The sequence below is a fragment of the Solea solea genome, chromosome 3 (assembly GCF_958295425.1).
Source record: "Solea solea chromosome 3, fSolSol10.1, whole genome shotgun sequence".
Classification (NCBI taxonomy): domain Eukaryota; kingdom Metazoa; phylum Chordata; class Actinopteri; order Pleuronectiformes; family Soleidae; genus Solea; species Solea solea.
Genome location: NC_081136.1, coordinates 8,811,939 through 8,836,919, shown reverse-complemented (window position 1 = coordinate 8,836,919; position 24,981 = coordinate 8,811,939). Strand labels below are relative to the sequence as shown.

The following is a 24,981-nucleotide window of genomic DNA, read 5'->3' as shown; positions in this document are numbered from 1 at the left end:
GGACTCTGGTTTCAGAGTGCAACTTCTTACCAACTGAGCTAATAAAATTGACAGGCTATTCCCTACAGAGTGAATTTTAACGAGAGTGGGGTCAAATTGTGATTGGCCCATGAATCGGAAGTTGAACGTACATGAGCTAACGTCACTTTAGAGTTCCTCACTCCACAGCGTTCGTTAGTATATCCATTTCACAGCTTTCCTGTTAGAAGACAGAAGCTCCAGTCCTCTACAGTGGAATGCCCTGACATTAGGAAATTTGAAAGTACTTTTGTGTATTTATTTTTTTGCTGACGGCGACTACGAGGAATCCTGACGCCCTACGGACAGCGAGCGAGCCGCACGGGAAGGGGGAATTACACGGCTTAAAGTTGGAAAAGGAAAAGCGATGATTCCGTTCCACATTTTCGCCTTGTTCGTTTTAGGTCACTACTTTCTACAGGCTGAGTGTCAGACTGGTAAGAAAACGTGGGTTAATGACAAAATAACTTCACTTTTACTTTATGTTCTGGCTTGTTGTTCTGGTTTGACGTCACTGTTTTCTCGGAATCCATTTGTGTTTTAATACGTAGTTGTACTTGTCTGGTTCGCTCGTGTCGTGGCGTGGACATATAAAACGTCATGTACAAGAAACCTACATTTTTGAGACAGTAACCCCAGACACCCCCTAGAAAACCTACGTGTCTTTAGATTTATTTAGATATCTAAAATAGTGTTAAGCTTAAGTTAGTTGGTTTCATTTTGGAGTTGAAGATTTGCTTATTTAGTAGGGCTGAACAATTCATTGAAAATGTTATCGAAATGGCAATACTGCTTGCTGAAATTTTCAAATCGCAGGACGCCAAACTTCTGTAAGACAAAATGTGTGAAAAGTTAGCATTTTAGATTAAATATTGTCCTGACCTATACATCATATTATACAGACTGACGAAAAACGCATTTGTTTCTCACAGATCTGCAAAAATATGACACTGTAATCATTCATTCAAATGAAAACAATTATGTCAAAAAGTATTATTCCCTCTAACATCGCGAATCATATCACGGTTGCAATTTCAGTCAAAATACTGGCAATTAGGGATTTATTGAAAATCATTCAGCCCACATCTATTCTAAGTTTTAAAAAGTCATTAAACTGGTTTAATTGCTTAATTCAAAGTCAGTGTCTCCAAACTTGAGTATATTAGTATCAATGATAGTCAACCACAGGCTATACTCTGAGGTGGTGGGCCCCCAAATAAAATTCAACTTAGGGCCCCCCTTTGGGCTTGTGAGGCTTCAAATTAACACGGTTTTCCAAAAAAAAAACAGCCACATAACAATAACCATTATTAAAAACTCAAAAAAACTGTGTGAGCCTGAAGATCTTGACAAACTATCAGTCCAAAACCTACCTGGTACCTTCATGTACTAGACCCAAATGTGAATCCCAAATGTGTTCATAAACACTTCTGACTATTTTTACTGCCATTTCCTCAACACCTGTATGAACCTCTATGATATTTCATTTCTATCTTTTCTCTTTCTTCATCTAAGGTCAAAAGTTGTCCTTTATGTGGACGAATGAGTTTGAAGGCATTCTGACCTTGGCACCAACGAAGCCTTTGATGGCAAATTGCACCTATGGCTTTTTTTCAGAAACAAATGAGCAATACAGTGGACACGAGTACGTAAGTATGCTTACATTTTTCTTTTTCGTTTTTAAAGCTGCATGCATTGGTGGCAAAGTAACCTACCACAGTTGCAGTGAAAAATCGAATGGTTCAAATAGTTCAAATATATCTTGGAAAAACAGCACCAGTCCACTCATATGGAATATTCCCACATATGAATATTGAACTGACATAATATTTCCTTTCTACTGTATAACCACTGCGATTATCTTTTGTTATATCACTATTGTTATTGTTGTTGTTATTATTATTTATTAGGTTAATTTTCTGACCACAGCATGTTGGAAAAACCACCTGTTTCTCCTTAAAGCAACACTATGTAGGATTTCGATTAGAGATGCACCGAAATGAAAATTGTTGGCTGAAACCGAGAAATCAGGAAACAATTGGCCGAAAACCAAAATAAATTATGATGCCAATTCTGTACCATCCATCCACCCATCCATCTGCTACCACTTTATCCTCCATAGGGCGATATGCGGGGCACACCCTGGACAGTTCACCAGTCCATCGCTGGGCCACATATAGAGTCAAACAACCAGAACATGTAAACTCCATGCAGAAAGGCCCTTGTTCCAACTGGGGCTCGAACCCGGTGTGGCCCAATTTTATACCATTGTGTTTTAATCAAATTTTGTTGTTATGACTGCGAGTGTGTACTTACCTCACTAGAGTCATTGCAATTGTATCGATTAATATGCATGCTTCAAATAATAAATCAGTTATTATAGAAACTATGAAAATATTTAGGAGAATCTCAAACATATCAGACAACAAGGGTGCATGCCCCCCATCCGTTTTCACTCTGTTGTGTAGAAAGTGCTATAGTGCTGCAATTAAGGGAATACTATCTGCCACAGATGCATTAGATGAGCTGATCTCAATTCAGATCTGCAGTTTTTCATCCTGATTCGGTCGTGTTGTCTCAACAAGATGTCAAGCTTTGTATGAGAATAGACGTTGTGTGCGGGTTGAAGAAACATCATCAGATCACCACAACCCCATGTATCTACAGCAAACACTGTACCCCAAGTTAAGTGTTCCGAAAAATTGAACTGTTGGGGCCGGTTGTTTTGTTACTATTCCGAATGGAAACGCAAAACCCGACTGAACCGGAACACTTGTTTAGATAGTACATCAAGTTACAGCGGGATGAATGGCAGCCCCGTCAAAGCCTGAGCGGGTCTGCATCACCTGCTCTGGCATTATGGATGATGGTGATGCAAAAAGAACTACAAAATTCGACTTTACGGCATACGCCACAATTTACATGTTAACACCCGTTTCAACTGCATACACGTCATGTCGTGAAATGTACCAGGTTGTCTCAGTCAGTGTTATAGTTTTGTGTGTTTCTCTGAATTCAGAATTCCACATCCCCTTATTATACTTTCAACGAGATGATGGAAGGAGGATATGTGCATTTTTCTGTTGAAACTGTCTGTAACGGCCGAAGGAGCAATAAAACTGTCCTCAACATCACCTACCCAGGTAGCTAAGAGCAGTTTTTCAACGCTATTTTCAAATGCATTTGAGTGTTCAAAGAAATGTGACCAAATATGACCATATATTGACTTGTCTGTATTTACGTAAATGCAATCCTCGTTCCTTCCAGAAATGGTAAAGAATGTGAAGTGCTTTGTCTATTCGCCTGAAAACGCCCGCTGCTCCTGGGACTTGGCTGTTCCCAAGTCATTTGTCAGATTTTACTATCGGTATGTGTCTTATTTTATATTTCTGTGCACATATTGTACTTACAGAAGGAGAATATATAGTTGTCTCAGGGTCAACTAAAACTCACCACCAGTTAGTCAGAACTTCTTGGATGAGCGGTGGAACGTGTTTAACTTAGTCCAGTTGACCAACAGCTAACTACATCAAATAAACTGTCCCTAACTCTTACATTAAAGCATTATTTTTAGAATTCCCTCATAATGTTGAGCATCTGTTCTCCTTCCTGTTAAATTCCTGGTGGATTTATAGCATGATCTTGATTTAAACATGATTATTCTGAATAATGTCAATAGGTTACGTTTATTTTTTAATCCACACTAGTATCTACAACTTGAGGAAAATGAAGGATACATCTAGAGAATTGTTTTCCTAATGTGAGCAATTCCTTTCAAGGTTTTCTTACCAAATGTAAGACATTTTTGAATTTTTTATAAAACTTTTTTTTTTAAATGACATCCACCTTACTCTTAAGCTCTCTGGTATCAATGGTGGGAGTTGGCGCAAATGAAAAGTCGTACCCGCTCAGTTGTGCACACAACATTGAGGTTGATAGGGTGAAGTTGGCACAACTATGCAAGTGTGTTTTTGGTTTTTGGTCTCCGCCAGTTTGTTCACCAGCCAGTTACTAATATCTGCCGTTTGTTGCTCAACACATATTGCGCAGCACCTTTTCTCCGAAAGCACTACTGACAATTCCTCTTTTACAGAAGTGAAAATGCATTAATATATCACTTATTTTTATATTATTATATTATAATTTTTTTTTATGGCTGTTAAGTCAGTATTGGCACCTCCGACAGTGTAACTTTGTACTCCTTGGCTGGCTGCCGTGACTTCCTGGAGTCTTTACTTTCAATATAGGACTTCTTGACAATGCTTACAGACTCCAGGAAGTAACCACACCCTCTCGGGGCGTGCTGTGGAATTAATACTGTGTTGCTGTCTTTTTCTCTCCATCTTTTCAAGAGTGCCCAACGCAGATTCAGCCCCATTACAAGAGTGCCCCTCGTATATTTACGAGAAAGGCCTCACGACTGGCTGCGAATTGCAGACGAACGTCACGGATCGTGTCGTCATCTTGTTCAATGGAACGGCAAACAAGACGTTTTTCAGGAATACCTTCTCGAGGCGGCTTAAAGAGGATGGTATGCAATGAGAACACTTACTGGTGCTATTGTCTGGTCGTGACTCCTGTGGGGGGGGAAAGATTCTGTTGAAATGTGTCGCACTTCCTCATTCACTGTTAAAAACAGAAGTTGGCCCTGACCTTGTTTTGTAGCAGTTATTGTGATTTGAGACTCTGTGTGTGTGTGTGTGTGTGTGTGTTATAACAGCATTGTTGTTACCATTTCTCTGTCATGCCCCTTTCTGCACAGTGAGACTACCCGCCCTTGAATGGACAGTCAAGAAGACTGGGAATAAATTCAATATCAGCTGGGTTCCACCCGAGTTCAAATTTGATTTTCTACGTTACTTAATCAATTACACGGAGTGCAATAAACCACTGGTAAGAATCTCTCTGATGAAATTGTTGCTGTGTCTTGTTTAGTCCGTCTACTTCACCTTATACTGGAGTAAAAAAAAAAAAACTCAAAATAATGCAATTCTGGAGGCTTCAAAACAATGTATGTTGTAGAAGATGTTAAAGAATGTGTATTTTTGCGCCAACAATACCAACATAATGGTGAGGCAACACTACTACAGAGTGATTCTAATAGTTAAAGACTCTTCTGGGTACATATGTCATTTGTGCTTTGTAATGTTTTTTTTTGCTCTGGGCTGACAAAGTCAAAACGTCCAGAATCTTGAATTTTACTTGGCTTGAATTTCAGTATTAGAAATTGAATGTAATTGTACATGATACCATGTATTTTATATTGTACTGAACCAGTGAGATCATTCATTCGTCACTCTCATAACGATGTCTTCTTTTCATTCACAGTATAAAGAGATAAAAGAGGTAGAAACAACCAGTTACAATCAGCTGGAAGTAGTGCCTCACTGTCAGTACCGCATGACTATTCAATATGAATATGAATCTAAATACAATAGGATCAAGACTCCACCAAGTGAAGAGAAGTATTTTGGTATGATCTTTGTCTTTTTCTTGATGAGTTTTATGATTTAAAATGTCAGCGTGAGTGGACCCCTCACCGGCTCATGAGCTTACACACTGTTGCTGATGTTTTTGCACGCAGACGCAGAGACTAATCCTCATGCGTTGATCTATGCTACTGCTGTCATCCCACTGATGTTTGCTGTCCTGGCAGTTTTGATGTTGGTGTTTTGTAGGAGGTTTGTAAAGCCTGCATGTTTTTGCTCGACTTTTTGTTTGTTTGTGTTTTTTTGGTCTGATCTTTTCACTCTCGCTGTGCAGGAACAAGGACCGTATTTTCCCCAAAGTCCCGCAGCCTCGGAATCTCCTCAGTGATATTGCTGACAACAATAACAAGGTGAGGTGTGATTGTCATGTCTCCGAGTATTACTAAAGGAATCGTATGGAATACTGGTATTGCCAGTTCAGTTTACAGCTGAGGTCTCTGACTATAAGCAATAATTAATCACTTCTGACTTAGTCACAACACGGGAAAATGTTTTGCTCACCACCTTGCCAAATTGGAATGATTAAACACTTAAAAACTAAAACGACACTAAACGTTTCAAATTTAGCAGATAATCATCGCTGTTGGTCAGCGTTTGTACAGAAATGCTCCGGTATAAAAGTACTTGTTTACTAAACAGTAGAAAAGTGACATTTTCACCATTTTGGTGACAGTTTAGTGACATACTGTACACAAACACACCAGTCCTGCTCTCTGTCTCCATCTCTATCAGTTAGGGTTGCCAACTGTTCAATCAAATAATAAATAAGGAAGGTAAGAATTATACATCATGAATTTACTAATGCATTGAAGACAACATAATGTGTGAAGAGGGTGTTTTATTTGTGCTGCTGCCTTTCTTGGCCAGGTTAATCGAAGTGGGACTTCTTCGTAGTTCAATAAAGGGATTTCACTGGCTGATATGATGAGACTATTATCTGTCGACTGTGGGTTGGCCGTCTTTCACTCACTAACGTTTTTTTCCTCCGTCTTTGTCTCAGAGCAATTTGCACATATCAGCGGAGGATATCGAGAACTGTAAAATCATGCTGGTGCTGGATTCTGAAGTCAACAAACCATTCCTCCACTGACCCAACACGCTCCAGAGCGCAAAATTCTTACTCGGAGGCAAAAAAAAAGAGAGACACATTTATGTTACGGCTCCTTTGCTTGTTGAGGAACCAGGTGCGTGAACTCAAACCTCCACTGGACAAAACAAGACTGGTAGCTGTTACACAGGATGATGTTGAAGGATGGACACGTCAAATATGGGCATTCATTCACTCACTCACTCACTCACCTTCTACCGCTTTATCCTCCACAAAAGGGTCACGGGGGACGCCGGCGCCAATCTTGGCTTTGATAGGGTGAAAGGCGGAGTAGTTCAAACTTCCACAGTAATTGCAGCTATAATCACATACATCATATACCAACCACCTTATTATCTCTCACAGAAACGCGCTATGAACACACACTGTGTGCGAGTGTGAGAGGGTATTATCATAATATCCAGTGATTGTCGACTACCTTTTTTTTTTTTTGCTTGAAATGGCCGTTGCTTGAATTTCCCTCTTTTCTTTGTGATCAAATCATTTTAGTTCCAATAATGTCGATGAAGCCTTTGCTACATGCGTTCGTACAGGTTCACATTGATGTCAAACATTACTGCTGAATGCTTTTGGTTCTTTTAATATTGTTGTGGAGACATGTTCATTTTTCATTCAAACATCAGGATTTGGCGTGGTACGCAGAACAAACGCTTAAATGAAGCGATGAAGTGGCAGCCAGCCAACGACTATACATTTGTTTATGTGCAAAAAACGGCATATTGTTTACTCATCTTATCAGTCACCTTGTCGAGTTTGGCCAGGTTATGCAGCTTCCTCCTCGTCTGCTGCTCCCCCACGTTGCTGAGAGCTTAGCCCAGCCCCCTGCCTAGCACAGAAATTGAATTCTGCTGAGGTAAAAGTCACTGAAAGGGTGTCTCACAAGCTCTGATGTCAATGTGCTGACCTCTCGTGAATGTACAGACAATGTCACTGTTTACAGTTTTTTTTTTTGATAAAGCTAGAGTCTGATCCTGTATCCTTAGATTATTTAATCAGGTGCGCAGTGTTGCCAACTTAAAGGGCTAATAACTGCTGACTTAACGTAGTGCGCAAACTTTTATAAATGTCATAATTGCTGTTTATTCGTATATGAAGGCTGAATGACATCCTCAGTAAGGAGATTTTGGTTATCCCCACTAATTTGTCTGTATAATTTCTCATAAACATGTATTTGGTTTTGTTTTAAGAGAAACTCTTTGGACCAAATTCTGACATTTTGGGAAACAGATAAGTCTTAGCCAAAAATGAGGAAGGCTTCCTACATGACCACAGGTCAATGTCCAGTACAGCAGACTTCATTTATAATTGGGGTGATGTTTCTCTCAACTGATATGAATTTCCTTGCAAGAGCCTTAAACTTTTCACAACATCCGCTTCAAATTATGTCTGACTTGCACTGAGCAAGGAAAGGCGAGGGCTTTCACTAAGTATTCTTAGACACTTAAATCCACGCGCAGCAAAGTTATCACTTGACATCTACTAATACATTTCACACTTCTGGGGGACCGGATCACATTCTGAACCATTAATGATGCAATTTTAAACTTATTCTGTGGGTTCAAATGCACAGATCGGCTATACCAGTAAAACCAGTTACAGGTTTTAAAGCTGCAGCGTAGTACGCATCATTCCATATCAAAACAAACACTTTTACTTTGAAATTCTGTGAAAATATTGTCATGAATATCTTTATTGCGATATCTTGATGAAATATTGTGTTACAACTCTAAGCTCATATTGCCCAGGTGCTATTGAACAGTTGTCGTTGTGCCCCCATATTTTTCTCTAGACCAGACTAGATGTTCATTGAACATTTGATTTTGATACCCTTTTGTTACAGGTTCCTTTTCTTATTTTGTCCCTGAGGTGAAAAGATGTAGAGCAACACTGTGTGTGTGTGTGTGTGATCTGATGCAATCTTGTTGTAACCACACTGATGAAATTCTATATGCAACTGCATCACCTTTTTCACCTACATGTGGAAGATGTGTACTATGAGAATAAATACGACTATAAGCTGCAGCAATTGGTGGCCCGTCAGCATCAGTATCTGGCCTGGGAGAAGATTTAACAAATCTTCATATCGAGTTCAGAGCTTTTATTCTGAAAAAAAATGAACCGATTCATATAAGATTCTGTTGCTAGAATTGATTAAAAAAAAAACACTGATGTTGTCATGGACAGCAATGTTTAGGAGTAAATGTCCATAAAATAACTATTATCATATGTTGTTCAAAGAAGTGATTCTTAAAAATTTAAATAATGCACAATCTATATGATTTTCTATTCTATAGTATACGTGCATTATAATAATACAGATAATACAAAGCAGATTTGTTGCTATCGAAGCGATTTCATTTCATCAGCTTTGTTAAACTCCCTTCAGTTACTGGTGTCACGGCTTCAAAATAAAAGCCTCGATTGTGAACATATGTTGTACAGCTGAGAGGACGACGTGGACTTTTATTTTGTTAAATTGGAGCTGTGTATTTCCCGCTATACGCCCGCTAACCTGACTCACTTCCGGGGACCTCCAGCCTCAGCGTTGAGCAACAGCGCCCTCTTGTGGCCAACCAGGGGAACTACACCATGACGACAGACTGGTCCTGATGCTGAGAGGATGCTGAGAGCAAGCGGTACTGAGAGTATGCGATGTAGGAAAACGGCACCGGGACACGGAGATGTTGGCGCAGTCTCTGTGGCGCAATGGAATAGCGCGCTGGACTTCTAATCCAGAGGCTCCGGGTTCGAGTCCCGGCAGAGATGGCTCACTCTGCTTGCCACGCGGCAGATCTGCGGTTATTTTTACTGTTTTGGTCGCTGCTAGCAATGTAGAGACATTACAGTCGTTCCGCCATTATAGGGATGAAAATGTGAGCCACAGTGAACACAATTAGACCCAGTTCCCTCACACTGTCGCTGCATTTGTCCCTGCTACATTTATTAAAACATTTTTGACCCATAATCATCCAAATATTTGATTTATATATATATATTGATATAATGCTGTAAGGTAAGAGAGAGTTGTTCTTTCTCCTTCTCATTTATTTTCATGAATTATTATTTATCATATACTTTATATTTAAATATTTTTTTTAAATATCCACGAGGGAAGGAACACAAATAACATGTCAGTGGAGCAGGATCATAGGTACTTAAAATGTGGTTTATCAAAAGCCTTTACTCACACAAACTACTTCTTACATCAATCCAAACTCATTTATAAAGCACATTTGACCAAAGTGCTGTACAGTTAGACATAAAAACAACATAAGAAAACACTAAGACCAATTTAAAACCAACAGAAACATTAAAATAATACCAATAGGAAAGGAAAGATGGATTAAAATAAGCAACTCTCATGCTGAGCCAAAAGCCAAGGAGTAAAAGTGCGTTTTGAGGTTTGATTTAAAAAAACAGGCAGTGTGGGGGACAGCCGAACATGTGGCGGCGGCAGCGCGTTCCAGAGCTTACATATGCAATAATACATGGTATTTTTGTATTTACAGACCTTTCCAACGCTTTATGTCAGCCAGTAAACACAAGACAAAGGTGAGTGCATCAGATTTAGTATGCAAACATTTATTACAAACACAGATATACTGTTGTCCTTCATTGTGTTTGAACAAACAACACACACACACACACACACACACACACACACAGACACACACACACACACACACACATACAAACTGCTGTAATAAATAATAAACCAGAGACAATTATGTCAAACATGACGAGATGGAGTTCTCATCAGTTTACACACAAACACAGAGATATTGTGGTGGTGGTAGAGTACGTTCATGCCACACGGGGGCGCTCCAGTACCACTTTAGCGTGTGTGTGTGTGTGTGTGTGTGTGTGTGTGTGTGTGTCTGTGGCTGGTCCTCACAAATTTGAATGTTTTTTCGGGGATTGAGGTGTACAGGGTTCAAATTAGAAATAGGATTATATCAGGGTTAAATTATGGCACAGGTATTTAGATGTGATGATTAAGGGTAAGGCAAAGTGACAAAGGGAATGCATCCACTGTAAGTGTCCCTAGTGTCCTCACTAAGCGAATGAGGACATTTTGGCTGGTCCTCACATTCTGTCAACCCTTAACATGACCTTTTTTCAGGGTTAAGACTTGGTTTTAGGTCAGAACTGGGTTTAGGTTAAGGTTAGGGAATGCCTTGTGTCTATGACTGTCCTCGCAAGGAACACTGTGCAAATGGGCCCCACAACTGAGAAGCACTTTTTTTTCAGGCTTAAGGCCTGGTTTTAGGGTAAGAGTCCATGGCTTTGTGAGGACCAACAAATTGGTATAGGGAGTGAGGACATTTTGGCTGGTCAGACCTGGGTTTAGGTTAAGGTTAATGTAAGGGAATGCATCGATGAGTGCAAACATGTGTGTGTACTTGTATTTATATCTTTGTGAGGTCCAAAAAATATGCAAACCGATATTCGTGGGGACATTTTGTGTGGTTTAAGGGTTAGGGTAAGGGTCAGGAGTTAAGCACTTAATTGTGCTGTTAAGGTAAGGCTAAGGGGCAAGGGAATGCATCTACAAGTGTCCTAGTGTCCTCACGTTCTGTCAACCCTTAAAAGGGCTTTTTCAGGGTTAACACTTGGTTTAAGGGCCAGAACTGGGTTAAGGTTAAGGGAAGGGAATGCATTATGTCTATGAGTGTCCTCGCTAGGAACGTGTGTGTGTGTGTGTTTATATGTGTGTGTATGTAAGAACCTGTGGGGACAATGTGGCGGGCTCAGCATCCTGAGGAACGACCAAGTCAGTGATGAGACAAGGATGAGGACATGATGACATCATGACTGCATGTCCTCATCCTACACAGATAATAAATATAAAGGTGTATTGCCGAAATTCCTGCAGTATTTATTCATCCTTTTACCCCAGGTCCTACATTTCAATCATCAATCCATCTCTGCAGCCCATAAGTGCACTTTTCGCTATAAAATACTAAATAAAATCAACATCTGTTTATGCAGATGTACATATATATATATATATACACACATAGATAGATAGATAGATAGATAGATGTAAAAACACATTAATAATCTTGATATACATAGTCATATAAGTGTGGACTAGAGGGAGGTATCACACTAGAAAACCAAACGAATCGAATAGTTCAGCAAATGTAAGCTGCTTTATTCATTTATTTTATTTCATAAATTGTATTTTTAGCCGGTGGTGGACTGAGCGAGGTCCAGAGGGAAAGAGGAGAAAGGAGGACAGTGCTGCTGCTGACGTTAGAGAGAGAGAGGAAGACGGACAGAGAAGGGGAGAGAGAGAGAGAGAGAGCGAGAGAGAGGGAGGAATGTGCCGCTAATGAGAATATGACGTCAATTCAGAGAGATTACGAGGACCGGAAGTGAGCATTGCATGAAATGTTATTTGGTATTTTTGTCATATAGAAGTGGCTAATTTCCCATGTTTAAATGGTTTGCCAATGCACGTGTGAGTAATCTGGCTAGAAATATAGGTACATGTTTAAATAATTGCATTTTTCGTTCCATTTAATCATTTAATTCTTCCCAACATACAACCTCCTCCACAATAAAGCAGTCACCTTCAGTTTAAGTTTAGTAGACGATGGTATTTATTCTGCAGGTTTGGAAGAGAGTGTTTTATTTGTTGTTGGAGACACAAATGTGAATTTTATATCAAAAGAGCTCACAACAGTCATCTGTGTCAATCAATTACATGTTAACTACTTATTTGCAAATTTATTGGAGGATCGATGCACAATTCCCTTTGAAATGGGTACTCAATCACAAAAGATGAAAGTTAACAAACGTTAAACAGATCTAACTTAAATAATATAATCTAAACTAATAAATCTGCCTAAATGTTACACATTTGACCTTTAAGTCACTTATTTTGAAAGGTTGTTGAAGAAAAAGTGTGATTTTTTTTTCTTCGGTTGAATTTTTTATGTTTATTCTAAGGAAGAGTATTAGGGCTTTCTTTTTTTAAAGAAAGTAAAAAAAAAAAAAAACGCATGAAAAGTCAGAATTCTGTTTTATTTATTTTTTCATTCTGTCAATGTGTGGCCCTACTACTCTTCCGTAGTTTTCGTTATCATCGTTCAACCCATAGATATCTATGGTTCAACAATTTCTTTATTTTAAATGTTGATTTTATTTTGAAGAGCCCGGCCGGAAGCAGAATATATCGTCGCTGCTAGCTTGTCGCCGCCTCAGTGTGCAGTACAAGACGGACTGTCGCCGTAGAGCGAAGGAAGGAGAGGAGAGCGAAGAAGAGACGAGGAGAAGAGAAAACACTGAAATGGTCTAAAAGCTGAGCGAGTAAAACCCCAAGTGAGGGCAGCAGCGAGGAGTTGCGACGCAGGAGGATTATTCATCTCTGTGTGATTACTGTGAAAGCCAGGAATCTCCCGCTTTTTCATGCTGTCCTCACGGAGGTCTGAGCCAATAACGGACTTATTGGTCGGCTGAACCATGCAGAGGCTGCTGCTGCTCCTGAGTTTGCTGAGTTTTCAAACTGGTAAGCTTTACGGCGCAAAAAAAGGCTCGTGAATGAACGAGTGATGTGTTAGTGGAAAAAAAAACAGCGTGTCTGTGAAGCGTATATGCGTGTGCGTGTACATGTGCGCGTGACTCCGTTGGGGAGGAAAAGACATGTATAGGCTGTAACATGAATTCCTAAAGCGCAGGCGAGTCAGTGTGGATGTGCGTGTACGCGCGTGCACGTGCAGCTGCACGAGAGATTGAGTGAGTGAGTGAGTGTGTGTGTGTGTGCGCGCAGTAATGGATCACCACTTTTTTTTCTTCTTAATGTCATCATTGTCACGCGCCTCTGAAGTGAACGCGTTGAAATACAGGAGGGGGGCTCGGTCCAGTCGTGCTCGTGCGTGCGTTCAACTCAGAACAGGACTCGCGCACGCGCGCGTAAACACTCTCCACCGGCCTAAATGACCCCCCCACACACACACACACACATACACCTCACCCCCCCTCCACCCGCGCCCCCTGGTGCCCGTTGTTCGGACGGTGGTGAGTCGCTGTGGACGTGACGTGAATGACAGTGATAGAGCAGCCGCTGCTCTTCATGCCAGCGGCACTTCCACGCTGCTGTGGCGTCTGAATGGCCTGTCAGTCAGTGACACCACTACCAGCAGCACCACAGTGATGCTGGTAGGGAAAGACAACTTCTCCCCCCCCCCCCCTCCCCTGTCTCACCCCTCTAACCCTCCCCTCCCTTCCTCTGCTCCTGTCCTGGTGTCCCACCTCACCGCTGAGCTCATTTCACCTTCTCCATATTGCCTTCCTCTGCACAAAGAGGTGTGAGCAGCAACAACAGCAGCAGCAGCAGCACTGTGCATCTGCTCCCCCCCCCCCCCCCATACCTGTGGGGTTCCAGGTAGACTGTTGGCTTATGATAATCACAGCCATGGCCGAGTTGCTAGGAGACAGGAGGAGGCTGAGGGAGGAGGAGGAGGAGGATGGTTGTAATGTCTCTAAGCTACCTGTTTGATCGATGCGTCGTCTCATCTGTGTGTCGTCCACAGCAAACCTCTTTTCTTTGTCTACCTTGGTTGACCGGGTGCGCGCACAGTCTACGGGAGCACGACCACTTCATCATAGGTTGTAGGGGGGGGGGGGGGGGGGGGGGCATGTACTGTTCAAGAAAGGCAAGGTATGGAAAGGGATGATGTCACCATGTCTGCCAGGCTTTGTGTCGCTCAGCCCGGCTCGCCACGCTCAGCGTCGAGTGGGTCGCCGTGGTGGGTGGGGAGGGGGATTCACACGAGCACGAGATCATTTGCATGCAGATTTCTTTTTTCGTGGACATATCAGTCGTTCCATGTATGAATCAGTGAGGCTGCTGGTGCAACACACACACACACACGTCTCCATTGTTTCTGTTACGTCCCATTGTCCTGTGAGTCCACTCAGAAACAGTTTAGGACACACACACACACACACACACGTGTGCCTACAGATATAAATTTAAGCGCACATGCACATGTAGGGCTGGGTATTGAACTTCAATACTTCTTTATCACCTTTATGCCTTCATTGTACTGTGAATGGGATCTTTTGGTTAAAACAGATTGGTATTCAAGTCCATATATCGATACAATACAACCGAGCATTTTTGCTGCTTTATTTCATTCAATTTTATGTAAAAATCCATGTCATAGTCTGAACAAAGGAAACATATTTTCACATCTGAAGACCATGATTTTTGGGCCAGTGAATCCAGAAAATTCACTATAATGCCATCATCTTTATCAAATAATTGCAGTAACTTTCCACTTGGATATTGCACTCGGGCATCTCGCCGTTTCGATTATTTTGTGATAAATTGTGCAGCCCTATTTCAAAGGCTTTCCTGGAGACAAGATTTTAATAACCGTGTAATGTATTTAAGGTCTCCGATGTTGTGGCTTTTGCATTCGAGCTACGAGGCACAGCCCAGAAAGCTGAAGCGAATATCTCCCCCGAAAGAGATACCACCACTACAGGAACGCATGTTTTTTTTTTTCCTTCTTAAGAGACTCTTATCTCGTTATTAGACTAGTAAAACAGTATTTCATGGCCTGCAATTTGCACACATGTAATTGCCTGCTGGTGCTAATGATTGCATGGTTATTAGTCGAGAGGCTAATTAAAGCGATGCTGGATCAGAATGTTTTGTTTTTTTTCAAGTTATTTAGATTCAACGATACAGCTGTAACCCGAGAGCAAGAAGAGCGAGCGTCAACCAGCAGCACAACTGGAGGGATTGATTTAGGATCCTGGCCTTGTATCAACATACCAACGTGGTAATAAGTCCCAAACAAGCGCCACCGTTAACGCAGCTGTTAAATGTTACTGCATAATCAATCACCGCGAAACACACGCCTTTAACTTCTTTCATGAGAAGGAGAACAGTGAGGGCTGAAGCGGTGACTCGGACAAAGGCGCCAGTGCAGGTGTACCATTTATCAGCCCGTGTCCTTTTGTGTGGACTGAAGCCATGAACTGCTGCTGCTGCTGCTGCTGCTGCTGCTGCTGCTGCTGCCTGCGCCCTGACTGTACGCTCTGAATCACATGGCTGACACTGTGAATCATAGACCTCAGACACATTCCTGTCTTCGTGTGCTCAGCGAAAAGGAAATATTCACATGTTGGAAGAGTCACAGAGACACATTTTGGGGTGGCTTTTTTTTTCGCCCCGAGAGAGACGGGGCCGCCTCGAGGTTTGTTTGAACAGCGAAGCAGCGGTTCTACTGCTGTATGTGTAATGTTAATGGCTCAAAGTGGGCTGTAATAGTTCAAATAAAAATGAAGAATTAGGAAAGGCTCGTAAAGAATCCGGCATGGCACTAAAACACTCCGCTGATTTACGGCATTTCAGCCATTCGTGCCAGTAATAATCTGTGACATTTTCATCCAAATAAATTCCGATTTTTCCACTCTCTATTATACTAAGTAATATATACAGTACATCGACTTGAGGAACCGTTGCCAGGAGAGGAAAATTCCCAGTGTTCTCGCCGATAAATTGAAGAACGGAGTAGTTAGTCTGAGCTAATCTCATACAGCCAGTCCTCTGTGTCATTAAGCCCATGCAGATGTAGAGAAATTAAACCTCTAAAATTCATTACTCGAGGATGAGGATGCACTGGGCCATAATAACAACTAACTCCGCATTGGACGAACTCAGTCATGGCTGGAGGTGATTATACGTATATGAGCAGGCCGTTAAAGAGGGGGTGAAAAAAAAAAAAAAAGAAGAAAAAAGCAACCCACAGGAAGTCTACAGTTGTCAGAAGAAGAATCATGTGAAATAACATGCATCCAACTATTAATAGCGACGCAATTGTTTTCGCAAGCATTCCAGCCATATAGCTTCAAGGCCAGTGAAGTGTTTCGCGGTGTGATAGTGAACCCTGTGTATCTGGGGTGACATATCTAGCGAGGCAGAAGTCTGTTTTTGATTTTTGACCCCGGCGAGCGAGATGTGCCTCTGAAGCATCCTGTTGTTAATGTGTGAATTCAAATTTCCTTGGATCTGAGATGAAGCCTGTTTACCGAAAAGCGTCACTAATTGACATCAGCCACTGAAAGCAATCAGTGAAGCAGCTGTAAAGCTCGGTCTGGGACTGGAGCCCGAAATGTTATAATGTACATCCGCGTCTGTTGTTCCCCCATTCAGTCAGCGAATTCCCTGCATTTCTGTCGCGGTCGGGTGTTTGTCGACGTGTGACATGGTGATTGCTTCTTTCGCTTTGATAGGTTTGTTTAGGGGGCATTCCTCTGGACACAAATGTCCCATAATGCTTTAAGAAGTGGCGCTCGGGAGAACAAAGAGGCGTGCATCCAGGCTCTCAGATCATCTGGTGCGAGTGCAGCGACTTCAAGTATTTGGACAATTCATTATCAAATCTGTGGTCAGACATGAATTAGATCATAGGGACAAATGTGCTTCTCCTCTGCGCATCCTAACAGCTACATGGATGTTTCTTGAGTGGATTTAAAGGCCCCTGTAATTTGGTTGTGTTTAAAAAAAAAAAGAAAGAAGCCCATCCCCCTTCAAAATGTTTCTTCATGCGAGTCTCCTGAGCAAGAGAGGGACACTTTATCACATCTGACTGGATCTATCGGCCTTGTTTCCCCAAACTGCACAGCCACATTCTGCAGCGAGGACCAATTTGGAGTGATGGAGGGTGGGGGTGGCGGGTGGAGGGAAGGTGCGACACAAAAACTTTTTCTTTTTCAAGGGTTGGGGGGCTGAATAGAGGGTTAGTCCCGTGGGCAGGTGGGTGAAGCCTGATCGAGAGTGATTAGAGATACTTTTTTGTTTGTTTTGGAGGCGGTGGAGGGGAGGAGAGAAAGAGAGTGGTGCCGTGTCGCGAGGGAGGAGGGTGTGCTGGATGAAAAGTAAAGTAAAGAAAAGAAAATAAGTGAGTTGAGAAAGAGGGGATAGAGAGGAGAGTGGGACGAGGACTAAAAGGAGGAGGAGGAGGAGTGGTCGGGAGGCCAGCGGCACAGAGAAAGGGACTATTACTCAGGCTCGACTGCTTGCTCAGTGGGGACGGTGAAGCTGCTCATTCAGACAAAAATATGGCGGTGGCCGGTTCAAAGGCTACAGTTGCACTGGATTCAGGAATGACTGAGTCCCCATCAGCCGAGCCTTTTCCCCCGCGCCGTCCCCACAGAGGTTAATTGCCATTAATGTGTGTTGCTTTTAACTTCCCTTTGGTATTTTTGCCTTTATCTGCCCACCAATGCTCATGCGTTCTCTCTTTCTGTCCCCTCCTGGGCTTCTTTCTTTCATTTTTTTCAACCCCACTCCCCCTCCCCCTCCTCCTTCATCTCCCCCCTTCACCATTACTTCTTCTCTTTCCATCTACCCCTTTCTTTCTCTCTCTAATAAGTTCCAGATGTGGTTCTTGCATTCCTTTGGTCGGTGGAGAGAGAACGAGAGGAGAGTGGGGGGAGCGAGAGGGAGAGCGAGGCAGGGAGAGGAGGGGGTTTTGGTATGAGTGGGGGAGTGGGGGTGGGGACAGGAGGAGAGAAGCACATGAATTAAAACAGGGAGCACATGATGAGGAAGAGGAGCCCATGTACTGTAACACACACACACACAGTAATGTGCGCTGGAAAACACATACACATGCACACAGGGAGGGAGAATGGATGTAAGTGTGTGTGTGTGTTTGGAGAGAGTGGGGGGAAGGGGGAGGGGGTCAGTCCTGTAACCTCAAAAGTTTTGGGACATTCTCCTCCTCCTCCTCTTCCCTTGTTTCACCCTCCTCCTCCTCTTCCTCACCCCCTCCCTCCACAGGAATGCGGCTGACGCTGATGATGTCACTTCATTTCTCCGCTCTCCCCATTTCTGCTCCTCAGCAAGGACACAGAAAGTGGGGGGAGTTACAGATAGATAGAGAGAGAGAGCGAGAGAGAAATAGAGACCCCATGTTCTCCATCCATCGTCCGTTTACAATAACAACATTAGGGTCAGCTGTCGAACTAAATTGGTTACCACGGCGCGGCGAAACCCTCGTCGTTGAACATAACAGCCTGCAGGCTGAAGCGCTGTACGCCGCAAATAATGAGTGAACAGAGCAGATCCTTGGTCGTCATAATCAACGATGGCTTAAAAGTCCAGTCATTAAAACAATGTTCAAATGCACGGCCACTGCCAGCTCAACAATATGCCCTTGAGGCTCAGCTTATCCAAGTTTATCCATGTTCTCAGATTCCACATTATAATTCTGTGTCCTATGCTTGACGGAAGATACACGACATGGGCAAAGGTCTGTGGATGATCTGCGGGCCAATCGCCTGCTTCTCATGCATGGAAGGTTCTCCATTTGGAACGTGGCTGCAGGGATGCGCTGCCGTTCCTGCCGGACGGCGGGAGCTGACTCATAGTTGTCATTCCAGTTCATCCCAAACATATTGGCTGGGGCAGAGGTCAGGGCGTGGTGGGATGCCCGTTCTTAAAAAAACAACCAGATGACCCAAGCTTGCTGTACATTAGCATGGTGGATCAAAAATAATGTATCGTTCTTTTTTGAAGAGTGAAGGCTTGAAAGTAGCAGTGAGACACCAGGGCGCGACAATGCTGGTTGAAGAAGAACTCCATTTGAATGCAAGTCTCTAAAGAGGAGGTAATGGTCTTAAGGTCTTGTTCATCTGTCCATTTTTTACCACTTCATCCTCCACTTGAGGTAGCCAATCCCAGCTGTGTGTGACTGTGTGAGGAAGCTGAAGAACTCAGAGAGAACTCACATGAACACAGGGAGAACATGCAAACCCCACTTATATTTCCATGCAGAAGAAAATAAATGATAAAGTGTAAATAGATCCGTGTGACTGACAGCTTGTAACGTTCAGTAGGGCCCAGGTTGCAGTTGATGTCCGTGAATTTACGGTTGCAAAAACGGAGGCTTCACAAAGGGATTTCACTTTGCAATTGTAAGACTGCGTCTACTTTTTAAATGTGGTTTTATGGGCGGATAACAACATTTATATCAGATGCAGATGCCGAATGTTCCTTAAGAGGCCTAGTCTGAAGTGAACAACAGCTGCAGGCTGAGATAATGCAGGTACTGTATGTCAGGGTTTCTCAATCCTGGTCCTGGGGACCCAATGCCCTGCATGTCTTACATGTTTCCCGGCTCCAACACGCCTGATTCAAATGCTCGGCTCATCACCAAGCACTGTAGAAGCCTTACAACAACCTATTTATTTGAATCAGGTGTGTTGGTGCAACGAAACGTCTGATACATGCAGGGCAGTGGGTCCCCGGGACCAGGATTGAGAAACCCTGCTGTGTGTGGACATATAAGGTATGTCATCTCATGGTATTTAAGTGTCAAAGACAGAAAATGTGGCTCCTGTGAGTCTCAAGAGACAGTGCTCCTCATCCATTAACCGAGCCGTGTAATTCTCAAAGGCTTTAAAGTTTTAACGTCTCCGGAGCTGAGTCCTGCTTTATTATCACGCCACTGACTTTACTGTCCAGTCTTTTTGTGTGTTTTCAATCAACTAAGACGCCTCCTCCTCAACGTGACAGCATGCGCTTGTGGTGATGTTAGAGAGGCACTCTGATGGAATATTACTTCACTCCATAGGTCAAGGCCCTGGGCTTTTATTGGATGCTTTGTGACAGATGACATTGCAAGACGCTCCAGTACATACCAATAAAATTAGATTGCACTGGATTGAATTAACGCAGACCTTGGAGGAGGTGATTTATTGACGGGACGCTGCTTGTAAAACAGTCCTGCTGGATTCCATCGCTGTGCCATGCTGTATTGTGACATGAGTCGGCGGGCCATCTGAAAGCTGTCGCAGCCGAGGTTGCAGATGTTTACTCGCTTGATCATGTGGCTCTTGGAGGCGGAGTGAGTGACTTCAGGAACAGGTAGCAGCCCCCTATCAATCGGGACTCACTGCTGCGATTAGTCATTCATTATGATATCGATCGTGTCTGCAGAATTCAGTTGCGACCCCTGCGCTGCAAGCTGCACAGCACGCCGCTGCTGAGTAGCAGCTTGATATGTATGTATCCTCTTGTTCGAGCTTATCCAGAGGACAGCTATTGTTAGCTCTGGTCACCCTTGGTTACAGCAGAGGATTCTTTGTCAGCCGCTCGCCATGTTGGCTGCACAAACGCTCGTGGATTACCAGCCACAGGGCGGCTTTCAGGCACTCGAGCATATATTCATGTGCCCGTAATGTGTCACGCACCTCATCCATGAATTATCATATTCCCCAGCACTGATCCAGGGGTTGCCATGGCCACCATGTCTATCATTGTGTCAGCAGTCCTCCCTGGCTGTAGCCATGGTAACAATGTTGGTATTGTTTGGTACAAATAAGGCTCTTTAGATGTGAAATGAGTATGGCACATGCAAACACATTTACAGAAAATCGGTGGTCACACCTTCACACAAGTAAATGCACTCTCCGCGCGCACGGCGGTGTTGAAATGGACAGACAAAGTGCGGGACGAATTTTCCTCCTGTCATTTCAAAAATAAGCCTGTTTCCAAGGCACCCATTTTGATAGTAATAGAGAGGAGGAATGGGAGAGAGAGAGAAAGGGTAGTAGGGAAGGTTTGAAGGTGGAAAGGCAGCCTTAGAAGGGAATGAGGCGCTAGGTGGAGGAAAGTAGGAGGAGTGGTAATTTCTTAGTCGATGCCTTCCAAGACAAAAGGAAGTGAATCGTGAATGTGAAGGGGGCAAGGCCCCAAAAGAGAGGAAGAAAGGGTAAGGTCGCTGACTGCTAGTAAGGGGGAGGACGGCAAGGTAAGATGACAGAGGAAGGCAGCGAGCAGGCAGACAATGCGGCAAACAAAGGCAGGAGTCTGTCAGTCTTTCTCTTACTGGCTCTTTCTCCACTCTGCCCTAATCTTCCCTCTGCTCCGTCCCCACCTCCAGGAGTCACCTTTGTGTTTGACTAACACGGTGTCGGCAGACTCAGCGGGCTGCCTCCCTTTTTCTCCATCTATGTGTCTTGCCCGTTCTTATAGCCCTGTCACCATGGTGACGAGGTTATTATGGCCGTCCTGCCAGGCAGCCATGTTGTTGAGACAGACACAGGTGTTGGAGTTCCCACAGCCAGATCGAGAGTTAAAGACACCGCTGTGGATATGGTTTGGAGCTGTATTGATCAGTCAGGGGACAGAATATTTGAATCATTGTTTTTAAATCATATTTGTTTGTCAAGTTGTTCTTTCCACCTTCTCAGACATGAGGGTTTGGTGTAGGGTTAGACGTCTAGTCAAAGGCATTTCGGTCAATATAAAGATAAATGTAAAATAATCGAAGAATGACTCTCGACAGGAAGTTAAAGAAATAACTAAGGCTGAACAAATTTGAATAAATATCCAAGTGTGATTAGTGCGATTAGTGCAATTGCGATATGATTTGCAAAATGAGAGGGAATGGTCATTTTTGTTATCATATTATCATTATTCCCATTTGCATTCGAAAAACATACTTAAAATGATTACCGTGTGATATTTGTGCAGATCTGTGAGAAACAAAGACGTTCTCTTCAGTACATCCAGAACAAGATGTATATAGACCAAGACAATAATTCATCTAAAATTATATTTTGACACATTGTGGCTTCAAAAAGTATAGCGCCTCTTGTGATTTGAAAATTGCAGTAGTAGTGCGATTGTTTTTCTTTTCTTTTACATATTGATACTGAACCTTTATTACTAGTGCGACATACAGTAACTTGTGATTGAATTATTGCCAAGCCCTACTTTTTTTGTTTGTTTGTTTGTTTTTTAAACAAAAAAAACACCCTATGAAATTGAGTGCAACGTTGAATTAAATTGGTCTGATAAAATTATTTGATGAGCACAATATAATGTATTGATGTCAAAGTGAAAAGATGGATAATTATTAATTTGTTCCGCTGCACTGTTGAATTTAAACTGAATTAAAATCAAGACTGAACACGTTAAATATTTTAATTGCTTTTTATCAAGTAATTAATAAATAAAATCTAAATTTAAATGTGCCATTTTGTTAAGATGACGTCATGATGTGCAAGGTCTTGATAGAATTTTGTGATGGAGAGGAATGAATACTATGAAAAATAATCATTACTTACAGACTTACTGCACATGGGAACAAAGGAAAAACAAATGGCTTCACAGTTTTTGAATTGAACGGCAACTTTCAAAGAGAGCTGCTGTAGTAAAGATGCACAGACAGATGTATGAGTGCACTGACTGACTGACTGATGGGCTGACGGCTAGATTGATGTGCAGGCATATACAGTACAGCAAACAAGAAGAACGAGCGAGTCAGTGCCGCATGACTCCCATGGCTGCAACTTTGTCCCGAAACAATGATGTCATCCTCCTCCATCACACTTCACAGCTCTGAGTCTGTGGAACTCGCCGTCTCTTTGTTCTCGTCTCCCTGCATCTCATTTCCAGGCTGCCCCTCCATAATACCAAGACCACGGCCACACGCGATGGCGATATGGAAATAGACAGATAGCAAAATCAATTTGCAGCAGATTGACTAACAGTGAAAATACTTTGGGGGGGTGGACAGCAGACCAGTGCAGCTCGCACAATTATTAATTGGAAAGGTGGAGGACGGATGAGGTCATTTCATTTTTTCCCCTTTTTTTCTCAGAAAAATGGGTGTACCAAGCACAAGGGAGGGTTTCATCAGACACACAGATGCACATGCTCGTGTGTGCTCACAGACAGAAAACTTTTTTTTTGGGCAGTTACTTTACACGTCAGCTGTTGCTATGGTGACGCACGTCTGTGATCCAGCCGAAGCACGGGATTGGCTGGAGAGGAGCGAGAGACAGAGAGCGAGGGAGGCTGGGAGACTTTGTTGCAGGGGTACGGAGAGGTACGGGAAGGGTGGGGGCACAGACACCAAGATAATTAGATCGATGCATAACAATCCATACAAATGGCATTTTATTTGATAGCATGTGATTCAGTGAGGCTGGCGTGTGCCTTTTACCAGAGGTCTGTGTTGCGTGGAATCTTGTCCAGCCGCCTCGTCTCCTGTCCCGCTGAGAGAGGCGAGGTGAGACTGTGCTTAGATGCTGAAAAGCAGGCTTTGACATTCACTGCCAAACAGCAGGTTGTGTGGCAAATTAACATAGGGCAGCGCACTTACTAAAAATAGCCCAAACGTCTTTGCATGCACACACCCTTTCAGTAAATTTCAGCGACAAATGAATGGTTCATTACCTTGCTACTGGAACACTTTTGTATGGTGCGAGAGGTGCTTTTGGGATAAATTGTTGCAGTGGTTTACATTATGGTGGCGTGTGGCCATGCTTTTAAATGGTAAATCAACCATTGAGGCAGCGTTTGGGTGTGCGCGGGCGCACATGTGTGCATGTGCTTGCCTTTGGCTTTGTGTTGGCTTTGACAAGCCGAGGTTGGTGTCACTGTGTCTACAGGGGCTGTTGTCATCGGCCCCAGATTAATCCAAATCCCTTTCCAAACTTTGACCAGGGCTGCGCTTAATCCCAGATCAAACAGAGACCCATTCCCAACAGCGGTGGAGATGCTCTGCTCGCTTGAAGTTTTACTCCGAGTCGCCGTGTAATCTATGTTCACTAAAACCGCCTCAATGTGTCGATTACATGTTTGGGGTTGAGACTGGTTATGTTTGTGTGTGTGCTGACAGGAAATGGTTAACCCATGTGGTGTGGGTTCGGTCATCTGTGCCGCCTTTCGTGTCTGTGTGTGTGTGTTTCCGTGTGCACATGGTCACGGCTCTGTGTGACCGTGGTCTTTGTGTGGACGTGGTGCTTGCTTGGAGTATCCTGGTGGTATCTTGGGGATCAGTGACTCAAGGAAATCAGGACACACTCTAAATTTGTCACTGCAGCATAACCCACATAATGAAAGAACACAAGCTCCCTTGCATGTGCTCTTGTCCTGCCTTTGTGCTGACTGCTCTGTGTGTGTGTAGATTTCCCTGCTTTAAAACAGAAACACACGCGCACACTCGTGTTGACAAGTGTTAACTGGGTAATATGGAAATCAGAAGGCGATGAGCACATGTTTAAATGAGTCAGTGTTTTCAGTCCTCAGCCTTTGCATGGGTGTTTTCTCTGCAGATTGTGTAGTCTTCGCTCACAAGTATTCACTTTGGATTATGTTTGTGGTTGACTGAGGCGGTTGAGGGAATACCTCCAGCTCGCATATCTGAGGTGGTGGTAGAAAGGATTTGCTTGCCCTCAGGCTACTGTCTCCATTTGCGGGGTAGTTTAAACCCAGCTAAACTCTCTTTACACCTATGTATATGTGAGAAAAGCCTTTTCATGCTTCATGCACACACTTACTTTATTGTCCAGTAATGAACTATAGACAAATATGAAGTTTGT

General features: G+C 43.0%; 2 protein-coding genes and 1 non-coding gene across 4 annotated transcripts in view; all 3 read left to right on the top strand.

Annotated features, from left to right (window-relative positions):
* The first annotated feature begins 120 nt into the window (after nucleotides 1-120).
* il13ra1 (interleukin 13 receptor, alpha 1) lies at nucleotides 121-8,637 on the top strand. The gene is made up of 10 exons (XM_058626208.1): nucleotides 121-455; nucleotides 1,534-1,667; nucleotides 3,038-3,161; nucleotides 3,286-3,385; nucleotides 4,371-4,549; nucleotides 4,781-4,911; nucleotides 5,347-5,491; nucleotides 5,603-5,699; nucleotides 5,782-5,857; nucleotides 6,508-8,637. The coding sequence occupies exons 1-10, from the start codon at nucleotides 386-388 to the stop codon at nucleotides 6,595-6,597; spliced, it is 1,146 nt and encodes a 381-aa protein (XP_058482191.1). The 5' UTR covers nucleotides 121-385; the 3' UTR covers nucleotides 6,598-8,637.
* Nucleotides 8,638-9,307: 670 nt separating this feature from the next.
* trnar-ucu (transfer RNA arginine (anticodon UCU)) lies at nucleotides 9,308-9,381 on the top strand. The gene has a single exon. It is a non-coding gene; the product is annotated as a tRNA-Arg (tRNA).
* Nucleotides 9,382-12,833: 3,452 nt separating this feature from the next.
* kirrel1a (kirre like nephrin family adhesion molecule 1a) overlaps nucleotides 12,834-24,981 on the top strand; it is a 30,726-nt gene continuing 18,578 nt past the window's right edge. The window contains exon 1 of one of the 2 annotated variants that reach the window (XM_058623804.1): nucleotides 12,834-13,132. In XM_058623804.1, the coding sequence (XP_058479787.1) occupies nucleotides 13,087-13,132 (46 nt within the window). In that variant the 5' untranslated portion in view covers nucleotides 12,834-13,086. The remainder of the gene's footprint in view (nucleotides 13,133-24,981) is intronic. The other variant, XM_058623805.1, reaches the window with a different exon arrangement.

Coding starts and splice junctions, on each gene's coding strand:
- il13ra1 (XM_058626208.1), top strand. CDS start 386: ATGATTCCGTTCCACATTTTCGCCTTGTTCGTTTTAGGTCACTACTTT. Junction 1,668..3,037: donor AATACAGTGGACACGAGTAC/GTAAGTATGCTT, acceptor CTCTGAATTCAG/AATTCCACATCCCCTTATTA. Junction 4,912..5,346: donor CGGAGTGCAATAAACCACTG/GTAAGAATCTCT, acceptor TTTCATTCACAG/TATAAAGAGATAAAAGAGGT.